Source organism: Chiloscyllium plagiosum, unplaced genomic scaffold (genome assembly GCF_037043375.1).
Source record: "Chiloscyllium plagiosum isolate Xiang-an unplaced genomic scaffold, Cpla_swu_hap1 HiC_scaffold_8, whole genome shotgun sequence".
In the NCBI taxonomy this organism is placed as follows: domain Eukaryota; kingdom Metazoa; phylum Chordata; class Chondrichthyes; order Orectolobiformes; family Hemiscylliidae; genus Chiloscyllium; species Chiloscyllium plagiosum.
In genome coordinates this window covers 85,931,278-85,942,905 of record NW_028270146.1, presented here as the reverse complement: position 1 = coordinate 85,942,905, position 11,628 = coordinate 85,931,278, and the positions used below count along the sequence as shown (strand labels likewise).

Genomic DNA, 11,628 nt, shown 5'->3' with positions numbered 1-11,628 from the left:
ATAATTGTACCAGCCTCCACCACTTCCTGTGATAGCTCATTCCATACATAGACACCTGTGTGAAAAAGCTCCCCCATAGATTCCATTCGAATCTTTCCCCCCTCATCCTAAACCTATGCCATCTAGTTCTGGACTCTCCCACCTCAGAAAAGACCTTGTCTACTTACCCTATCTATGCCCCTCATGATTTTATAAACCTTGATTAAGTCACTCCTCAGCTTCCAATGCTCCTTGGAAACTGGAGCAGCCTACTCAGCCTCTCCTTGCAGCCCGAACCCTCAAACCATGGCAACATCCTTGTAAATCTTACCTGCAATACTTCCAAGTTTCACAACATCCTTCCTATAGGAGGGAGACCAGAACTGTACACAATATTCCAAAAGTGGCCTAACCAATATCCTTTACAGCCTCAATATGACCTCTTCTGTTTGGGCTTATTTTCCCAATTTAACAGCATGCATGTGGAATAGGACCAGGCCAGACCCCCTCACAATATTTTAAGGTAGCCCAGACTCTAACTTTTTCTTATTTTAAAGAGAGACATAGAGTAGGTACTCCACGTGTGATGCAGCTGGTCAAACCACTCAGCTTTCAGCAAAACTGAATTTATTTAAACACCACAGTTGAAACACGAACAAAAGAAAATAGAATTCAGAATAATTTAACTATTGGAAACTTAACTGACTCGATACACCACTTAACTAAGGAGCTGTTCCAATTTCCGTATCATCCCAGAAACACACGCCTTGGCAAAAGGTAAATTCAATCACAGGTTCTTACAGGCAGGAGAGGTTTCAGGGAGAGAAGCCAGTCAAGAATCATCTGACATATGGAACCTTTTTGCATTGTGGCAGCTTCTGCTACAACTAAACAAAACTAGAAAAAACCTGAACTGGAAGAACTGGTCACTCCCGTACCATTGTTAAACTAAGTTTAAAATCACACAACACCAGGTTATAATCCAACCCGTTTATTTGGAAGCACTAGTGTTCCTAGCATTGCTCATTCACCAGGTAGCACTGTTCCGAAAGGTAGTGTTTCCAAATAACCCTGTTGGACTATAACCTGTTGTCATGTGATTTTTGACTTTGTCCACCCCAGTCCAACACCGGCTCCTCCACATCACTGTTAAACGAGGCATTTCCAGACATTTCAACACCTGTCTTTATGACTTCTCGAAAAAAAAACTCAAAGATAAAATAACCTTGTTCAGGTGACAACATCATCGCACAAGAGCTTTGCAAAGTAAGAAACATATCTAAGACATCAGGTTCTTCAGGGCAACTATCTTTATTATGTGCAAACACTTGATAGTTGGAGTGCAAAGATTTTACTTGCAACTGAAAAAAGTCAACATGGACTGGAAAATGACTTTGGTCATTGAATACTATTTCTTTTGTAGCTTCTGGTACTTAAGTTGCTCTGAGCCCTCCTTATTTTTAATGCAAAGAAGATATATTATGAAGTAGCTGCGATACTAAAAGTCCAAATTTGGGAAGCTGAGTGAGGAATATCAAGAATGGCTGGCTCCAAGAAAACACTCATTCCATTTTTTTCTTTGCCGAAGCATACTAAATATGTGTCACGAGCACTTGAACCACTCTTACGCAAAGACATAACCACAAATCCAGATGGAAAAAATGACCATTCTCAAGTGTTAAATTTGCAATTTTTATTTCAAGAAAAATCAAATGCCAGATTTCCCACAGGCTAAGTATTAATGCAAATTTAGCTGCATTTTAAAAGTAATATTAATTGAACATAACAAACAATTTTTTTTGAAAACTACAGCTTATGTAAATAATAATTCCAATTTAACTCCAATAACCGCAAGCAATCTGACCCCAAGTGAAATGCATTAAGTTTCAGATAGAGCTATTTATTCCTTTCTACTTAAATCAGTTTTATTTCGGTAAAAGTCCCCTTTTACTATATTAATTTTCAGTATACACTTAGTCAGCACTCGCAACAGAAGGTGACCTTGACACCGATCGGGAACGTGAGCGAGAACGAGATCTTGGTCGCTCCAATGAAGGAGATTTGGATGGTGAAGGTGAACGAACTTTTTGTTCCCTGACAGGACCACGAGATCTACTGCGAGAACGGGATTTGCTGCGGCTTCTGCTCTTTGACCTACTGTAGGATTTGCGGCTTCTGGAACGAGACCGACTACGGGATCTGGAAAACGAACGGCTCCGCGAACGGGATCTGCTGCGAGATCTAAACATCAAGGGGATATAAATGCCCATTTTTACAACATTTCTCAAGTGTCATAACAAAAACTGATTTATATTAGTGTTTGGACACTTGAATTGATTTCAAAAGTGACATCAGCTCTTTGCTCCTGTCAATATGACAAAAATTTGAGATTAAAAAGAAAACCTTTTTGCCACCTCCCTGCCAAACTGTACAAACGCAACCTCCCATTGTCAGTTAGACAATCCTTCAGCTGACACACTTGAAAGACGATGCTTCAAGAATTTTCTATTCTTGCAAAATTCACATTCTTAAATTGATACTTCAGCATTTTAAACAAGTTTGGGCCCCTTGCTGAGGTATTTGTACCATTGATAGCCACAGGTCTTAATATTTTAAGAAAGGTGGGAAGGAAAAGTCAGGGAACTATGGACCAAGTATACCTGACATCGCTGGTGAGCAAGTTGTTGAAGGGAATCCTGAAGGACAGGATTAACGTATTTGGAAAGGTGAGAACTGATTAGGGATGGTCAACATGGCTTTGTGCATGGTAAATCATGTCTCACAAACTTGATTTGAATTTTTTGAAGTAGTAACGAAGAGGATCTATATGACTTCAGTAAGGCTTTCAATAAGATTCCTCCTGATAGACTGGTTAGCAAGGTTCGATCTCATGGAAAACAGGGAGTAGTATCCATTTGGATACAGAACTGGCTTGAAAGTAGAAGACAGGGGTAGTGGTGGAGAGTTGCTTTTCAGACTGGAAGCCGATGATCAGTGATGTGCCACAAGGATTGGCGCTGGGGCCACTGCTTTTGTCAATTATATAGATGATTTGGTTGTGAACATAGGAGGTATATTTAATAAGTTTGTAGATGACACCAAAATTGGAGGTGTAATGGACAGCCAAGGTGGTACCTCAGTACAACGGTATCTTGATCAGATAGGCCAATGGAGTGGAAGATGGGTTTAATTTAGATAGATAAGAGGTACTGCAGTTTGGCAAGGCAAATCAGGGCAGGACTTGTACACTTAACACTAAGGTCGTGGGAGTGTTGACGAAAACAAAACCCTGGAGTGCAGTTTCATATTTCCTTGGAAATGGAGTCACATGTAAAGAGAATAGTGAAGGCTGCATTTGGTATGCTTGCCTTCACTGGTCTGTGCATTGAATATAAGAGTTGGGAGGAAATGTTGCAGCTGTGCAAAGGACATTGGTTGGGCCACTGTTGAAATATTGTGTGCAATTCTGGTCTCCCTCCAATAGGAAGGATGTTGTGAAACTTGAAAGGGTTCAGAAAAGATTTACAAGGACGTTGCCAGGGTTGGAGGGTTTGGGCTACAGAGTGTGTCTAAATAGGCCGTGGCTATTTTCCATGGAGCATTGGAGGCTGAGGGACAACCTCATAGCAGTTTATAAAATCACGTGGGACATCAATAAGAGTAAATAGAAATAGTCTTTTCCCGGGGCTGAGGGAGTCCAAAACTAGATAACATAGGTTTAAGGTGAGAGGGGAAAGATTTAAAATAGATCTAAGGGGCAACTTTTTCATGCAGAAGGTGGGCATGACTGGAACAAGCTGCCAGAGGAACTGGTGGAGGCTGGTAGAATTACATTTAAAAGGTATCTGGATGGGTTTGGAAGGATGTGGGCCTAATGCTGGCAAATGTGACTAGGTTTATTTAAGATACCTGGTTGGCATGGACGAGTTGAACTGGTTTGTTTTGGTGCTATAATCTCTATGGCTCTGACTGAAACTATATAGTTCTGATTTGTAATAATGGAAGCTGTGATGATTGTATGTGACACTTACCTATGTTTAGGTTCCTCAATCAGTCTGATCTTTCTTCCGTTTATCTCTGCGCCAGAGAGTTTATCAACAGCATTCTTCAAATCACTATAGGAGGCAAACTCAACAACCCTAAAGGAAAAATGATATTTACAATTTTACTTTTGCCAATTTGAACACTGTTATTTTGATTAAGCAGCTGAATATGATAGTGACACTCCATTTGTACTGTAGAACTGGAATCATGCTGCAGGAAGTAAACCACACACATTTCCAAATACAATACGGTCATGTCAGAAAGAGTGAGATAAACTGTTTAGACTTAATGTTATTTCCCAGGACAAACAAAAAATGTCAGAAGATATTACACACAAACTATAATATTTTCAAAAATAAATCCAGCAGCTAAGATTTGGATACAGCAACTATAACGAGAAACATTTCATAGGCACATCATAGATTTATCAGACAAAAAAGAAAATAAGTCCAAGACCAGTTAACTAAATGTTTACTTAAAGTGTGGGTTATAAAGAAACACAAGAGATGCCGTGCAGATGAGGTTAAGTTCAAGCCATAAGGCTTAGGTGGCTGATGACACAGCCAGCAAAAGAGGGTGCACAAGCAGCTACAATTGGAGAAGCAGAATCTTCTGGAACATTAAATGGCTAGACTATTTTGGCAGATGAAAGATTTAGTGCTGGGAGTCAAATACGGTGGTGGAATTAACAAAGCTGGATGTAATCAGCATGCATGTGGAACTCTGTTCCTTCAGATCATGTTGCCAGCAACAGCATTTAGATGAGATTACACCAAAGTTTGCTGTCAAGTAGTACAGAAGGTTAACAAGCGCTGTAAATCCTGGTGTTACTGGTGTAAGCTTGAAAACAATTTTGGCCTAATGTACAAAGATTAGTTTATTGCACGGAGTACAAATCATCAAATTCTTACCAAACAAGAACAGAAATTACTGGAAAAAACTTCAGAAGATCTGGCAGCATTTGTGAAGAGAAAGAATCTAGTGATCCTTCTTCAAAATTTATGTTTTTGTTTCAGATTTTCAGGATGTGTAGTTCTTCATTTTATTATAGCAAATTCTTCCTATTTGACTAACAAGTTTGCTAATACATCAATTCATTAATTTCTTTGTTTAACTCACCCTTCATTCATTTTGTGCCTATGCGCATCTGCAAATGTAACTTCTCCAGCCTGTCTCATGAAGTCTTTCAGATCCTATGTGAAATCACAATGGTTATGTAAAACAAGCCATATGTACACTTAGTCAGTCATTTTCAACGAGAAAGTTACTACAAAAGAACCAAAGCTAATTTCATCAAAATTTATTACCTTCCTGTACAATTCCCTAGGCTAGTCAACCAGGCAAATGCAAGAAGAACTTGCACAGGTACCACCACGACTGACGACCCGATAGTGCTCTTCAGCACCCACTCGACGTGAGCCCTCCCGGATATCACCCATCCTAAAAGGTAGGCTTTGACGGTGCCATGGGAACAGGAATTGCTAAATCTTGTGTGGTTACCAATGGCTCCTCACACTTCAAAATCGAGCTTCCAAACAACCTACTAGCGAATTTCTTTCATTCAATCAAGGACCTCTCATTTTAGAGTCAGCTCTCAACTCGACTTTAGGACAACTCGTTACCAGCATTTTCAGAGGCGCAGGAACGGACCCCGGCACATAAGCTAGCGCCCACCAATGTTGGTCAGACCAGCATAATACAGATCACCAACTGATTGAAACGTAGGACTGGCAATTCAACTAGGCCCATCAAGAGACCAAGCCAGAGCGATTAGGAAAACGTCACTCGTCACAAGGCCAACGATACGAGAGGCTGGTAAATAAAGGTTTTAATATTTGGTTAAAGTTTGCACATAATTCAAACAAACCAAACAAAAACGTCACATTTAAGGTTTCAAATAAGTTAGCAATTTAGACAAATTACATCATCTGAATTTCAACACTCCTAAAGTTGCAGTACTTAATGAAATTTTTATAAATGGACAATTGAAAATTTAGTTCAGTATCGTGCACCTTTTATTGCCTCTTATTACTGTCCATCCTTCCCTAGTACAGTTTTGAAAGAGGCAAAGAATCTAGGTACATTGTGAGCCAAGCTTCTATGCAGTTGGCTCAACAACCCTCACCAATATTTTTAAGTTAAAAAATCATCTATTTTAAAAGGGGAAGTGTGCACCAAATGGTTCAAATTTTATGATTTCAATTTGATTTATGTCAGACTACCAAGCATCATTTAGAAAGTAAGAAAAAAAATCATAATACCAATTTCTGACTAACAGCAACCTCTGTGAGAAGCATGAATACTGGCAAAACAGTGTCAAGATGGGGCTTGACTGCAATAAACACCAAGTAGAATTGATTGCCAATGGTCACCATCAAACCTTACATAAAAATAATTGTAACTTGGTCAGGGTTTTGGAGAATCAGTGCTCTCCATACAATTATACCAGCACAAGATACTGCCTTCAGAACAGTTCTCCTGGCAAATTTTCCAACAAGCGTTTAAGTCATGATGTTTCTGTAGTTTTCCTGATTACACTACTGGAAAGACAATAACACAGATTGGCTTTATGATCTGTAACAGCACCATGAGTTACATAATTTCATGATATTCCTCTTTCTAGAAGAGGAACACATTGTTCATCTGTCACTCTGTTTACAATCCATTATTAATATCCCATGTTCCACTCAGCTTCTGTGTTAACATCACTTGACATAGCGAGTTCCACCACATTCTAATAGGGCAAGACACATTTCAAGTTCCAATAGCTGGTATAGTGATGCTAATTTTCTCACAACTATCAAAACAATAGTGCAGGATTTGAGCTACACTTTAATTGAAGTTGACAGTTCCATTACACAGGTCGTCACTGGTAGTATGTGGAGCCATACCCATCCACTTATTGCTGTGAAATCTCAGCTAACCTTGAAAGTACTTTAAGTATTGAATTATAATTCAGCTTAAGAGGTATTATGGCAACTGAATTACGTGATTCACTGCTATGTGCAACATACCTGCCAACTAACTCTTGAAGACAAATTCTCAACGATCAATCTGTTCTCTGTACGAATTGGAGGTCCATTTCTGGGAAAAAAAGACAAAATTGCATTAACTGAGATTCACAACTGTGTTAAGGAATATCATGTAAACTTCCTGCGGAATTTACTCTTTATAAAGCAAACAAAGTCATCAATTTTCCCCATATTATATATCAAAGAATGTTTAAGATGATAATCTGGTACGAATTTACTCATATGAGCATTACAACCTCAAAAGAAATTGCTGGAATATGAATTGCGGATGCCTGCAGACACTATCGACACAAATACATAGCAGGTGTCAGGGGCAATTTCAAAATTTGCAGACGAGACAAAACGCAAAGTTGCCTTCCACGCAGTGAATTGGGCAAATTTGCAGATGAAGCTCAATGCAAAAAGGTGAGGAAACGCATTTTGGTAAAGGCAAAATATCAGGGTGAAACACAAAGTCTCAGGAGCATGGTGACCTGGGTGTACATATGGACAGATCACTGAAAAAGGCAGGAAGATGGAGATAGAAGTTAATAAAGCAGAGAGTATATTTTACATTATCAGTAGAGCATGGAATATAAAGGCAAGGTGTCCATACTGAACATACAGAAGTCACATTGTTAGACTAATATTGTGTACAGTTCTGGGTGGCACATGATAGGAAGGTTGTAAATGCTTTGGAGAAAGCCCAGAAGTGAGTTTTGACTACAATAGTTTAGGAGATAGGAACCGTCCGTTGATAAGACTGTTCTACTTTGAGAAATGGCAAAGGGGAAATTAGAGAGAGAGGAAGAGAGCAAGCGAGAGAATGCGAAAACATTTCTCACTCAGAAGGAAGAGCAACAAAAAGACACAGATTTAAAGTGATATGAGAAATTTGTTTCACATTAATGCTTTGGGGCTGGAATGCAATGCAAGAAAATGTGGCAGAGGCCAAATCAATTCACGCATTCAAGGGGGCATTAGATTATTATTTGAATAGAACCATGTATAATAGTATAGGAGAAAGCAAAAAAATGGCACCAAATCATAATACTCAGACAGCCAGCCTTGACACAATGGACTGAATGGCCTCCCATCGGTGCTGTAACAATTTGGTGATTAATTTGCATGGCAAGTTACGTAACATTTCCACATGAGAGGCATTCTTTGAAAGAAGCTATTTATTGTTCACCAGTTCAAAGGGTAATTTCATTCTGTTGTTTGCATTCCATCACTGGTCTTTATAGGAGACATCAGTGTTGTCTGTGCAGGATCACATTAAGCCTCTGCATCCAACTATTGATAAAATATCAAGATTCAAAAGTTCTGTTCACTTTTCTCCTTCCTTATAAAAATCAGTATTGAGGCCAACTGTGACCTTATCAAATTGATACAGACTAGACAACAAACCTGATAACCTGCCTGCCCATAAAGCTCAGTGACATTCACCTTTCTGTTTTTCTAAGCCAGTAGTGCAGCTGTTAGATTGTCTCACCTTCCATCACTCCGTGGGCGGCGTGGGCTAAAGCGACCTGAATAGCGTCCTCCACGACCCCCTCTGGGTCGTGCTCTAGCATGTTCAACTGTAACTCTGCAGAAACATAATACACACTTAACGAAACAGCCATTTTATTTGAAAATAGTCAGCTACAAAGCAGCCTATTTTAATTTTTTCTTACCTTTCACTACACAATTCTTTTCCATCCAATTCGTAAACTGCATCATCTGCATCCCTGTGATCTTCAAACTCCTAACAGTAGATACAGTGGTAACAAAATATAGATAATTTATACAGACCGTGGCTTGCTCGTTCAAAGATTGTGTTTTGAATATTTTATTGCTTAAAGTTACAATGTTCAAATCTGTTGAACTGAAAAGCAACATTACCACAAATCCAAATCCATTCTTCAAGTCAATTTCCTTTATTCGTCCATATCCTTTAAAGAATTTTTCCACATCCCTTTCTCTGGCATGAGGGCTCAGTCTACCAATGAATATACGTGAGCTCATTTTATCTGGTAGGATTCCATAAAAGTCAGAAACAAGAAGCATTCTGTTATAGTGACTTTAAAACTGAATCTAGAACTCAAATTTTATATTTATTCAGAAGATAAGTCAAAACAGATGTTTGCAGCATTACTATGAACTGAATGGTATGCTACTTTACGACAATAATGGCATTCTCTCATATAATGAGAAGTATCCACAGACTTATTCCTATGTATTTTGACAATACTGTGCCTTTAACAGATGTGTTCTGTCCAGTTTCTTTTGCAAAAGCACGTTGCCACAATGGAGCCGAAATGTCACCTTTAGATAGTTGGAGAACAGCTCTGAATTCTCCCAGGATGTTTTTAACTAAGATAAAAGAATGAGTGGGCAGGGTCATGCTTTCAGACCCAAAAATGGATTTTGGTTTTGCTTCAGTTAGTTGGTGGGTTTTGCTGGCTGCTGGAACTAATAGCTTGAGTATGCCGTTGCTAGTGTAAAGTCTTAGGTAGAGGGTCTTCCTCTAAACAAAAAAATTAAAAGGGTAGATTGCAGCGTTTGGTTTTTTTACAACTGGACTGGAGAAAGAGAGACCACAAGGAACTAATAATTGTGTTGCTGAATTGCCTTTACCAAGGGTGCATTTATGGAACAGTGCCTACATTGGAACAGTTGACAATTAATGGCTAAATGATACAGTAACATGTTCAGTATTTCCTTAAAGTTACAACAATTCTTTTTTTGTACATTAACTGTGTTTTAAAAATAAAACATGCTTTGATTAAAGCTTAATGGTGAACCAATCAAAGTATTGCGCAAATTACAGAATACCAATGGTGTGGAGAGGCCACATGGCCCATCAGGTCTACACCAACCTGCCGAAAGAGCATCCATCCACTCCTCTTTAGGATGGCACGGTGGCTCAGTGGTTAGCATTGCTGCCTCACAGTGCCAAGGACCCGGGTTCGATTCCAGCCTCAGGCAACTGTCTGTGTGGAGTTTCCACATGCTCCCCAATGTCTGCATGGGTTCCCTCCTGGTGCTCAGGTTTCTTCCCACAATCCAAAGATATGCAGGTTGGGTGAATTAGCTATGCTAAATTGGTCATAGTGTTCAAGGATGTGTAAGATAGGTGCATTTGTCAGGGGTAAATGTAGAGTATAGGGTTGGGGAAATGGGTTTGGATGGGATGCTCTTTGGAGCGTTGAGGGCCTGTTTCTGCACCGTAGGGATTCTACGATTCTCAACCCTGGATTTAATATGGCCAATCCACCGGGCCTGCATATCCTTGGACATTGTGGGCGATAAATCATGGCCAAGCCACCTAACCTGCACATCCTTGGAATGTGGGAGGAAACCAGAGCATTCAGAGATAAGTACAACCGGTCAGGCAACATCCAGCTCTTCATCAGAGTTCACCTCAGTGTAAAGCCCACTGGGCAAGGGGCTGGAAGCATGAAACTTTACGAGAGCACTCTCTGAAGGACGAGTAGTACGCATTCCAGCTTAAAAATATATAATACAGAGAGCACTGTTCTCCTACAAAACCACGGCATAGCAATTCTGCACTGCCAGCTTATAGGCCGCATGGCTCATTGCTGCACGTGGAGCCCTTTGCTCTACTCGAGCCACATGCTGCTGGAACTCATCGGGGGGGATAAGGTCACTGTGAACTCTTATCAAAAACGAAACGAGCTTTCCACCCCTTACACCCGGGGGGGGGCAATCAGGGCCCTTATGGCACGGCCATTCTGGGGGGGGGGGGGAGGGGAGAAAGAGGTGTTGTATTGATGGGGGGGCGGGGGAAGATAGAGAGAGAAAAAAAAATTGCGAGGGAAGAAGCGACCTCTCGCCAGGCGGGTTTTTTTTTTAAAAAAACACACGATTTACAGGAAACACCGACCGCGCACGGCCAGGCTCGGACCGACCGCGGGATGGGGAGAAGGAGAATCGCCGGGAGGAGACGGGGGTTCTGTGCCTGGGGAAGACACCAAGGTTCTCCTTTCCCGAGCACAAGGAGCGGCGGAGCAGAGGCGGGAGGGCGGGAGCCTTCCCCCCCCTAGGCCCGGGCCGACCGCACCGGAGAGACAAAAAAAAATCACCACGTGGCGCTTACAGACGAGCTGTGAGGGGTTGGGGTTGGGGAAAGGGAAGGGATGTGTTGTAGAGGAAGGCCACCTCCACAATAATATTGACGATGTTGTTATTATTAATAGCGATGATAAGACGGCTCTCACTCTTACCAGCTCAGGCCGCTCGCCCCGCACTGACGCAGTTGGAAATAAAATACAACTGCCGCACAAAATGGCGGCCGACCGCCTCGCGACGGCCAATGGGCTGGCGGCGTTGATGTCACTTCCGGGCATTGTGACACATTCCCCGCTCCCCCATCTCATTCGCTACATTCCACGGTGACTCTCTACGAAGAGTTACATTGCAGTAGGGAGCCCTCTCTGTTAAAGGGGTCTTCCCCAGGCACAGAACCCCCCCGTCTCTTGCGCGCGGAGAGAAATTTATTTCCGCTCTGCGCAGAATTTTAAACAAATCACACGACACCGGGTTATAGTCCAACAGGTATATTTCCCTGATCACCTAATACTGTCCA

The 11,628-nt window shown here is 41.0% G+C and overlaps 1 protein-coding gene across 1 annotated transcript; it reads right to left on the bottom strand.

Moving 5' to 3' along the window:
- Positions 1 to 1,657: 1,657 nt before the first annotated feature.
- Positions 1,658 to 11,388, bottom strand: LOC122553787 (serine/arginine-rich splicing factor 5-like). The gene is made up of 8 exons (XM_043698106.2): positions 11,267 to 11,388; positions 8,922 to 9,049; positions 8,714 to 8,784; positions 8,530 to 8,625; positions 7,038 to 7,107; positions 5,143 to 5,216; positions 4,011 to 4,118; positions 1,658 to 2,220 (listed from the first exon to the last, which is right to left on the bottom strand). The coding sequence occupies exons 2-8, from the start codon at positions 9,042 to 9,044 to the stop codon at positions 1,953 to 1,955; spliced, it is 810 nt and encodes a 269-aa protein (XP_043554041.1). The 5' UTR covers positions 9,045 to 9,049; positions 11,267 to 11,388; the 3' UTR covers positions 1,658 to 1,952.
- Positions 11,389 to 11,628: the final 240 nt, after the last annotated feature.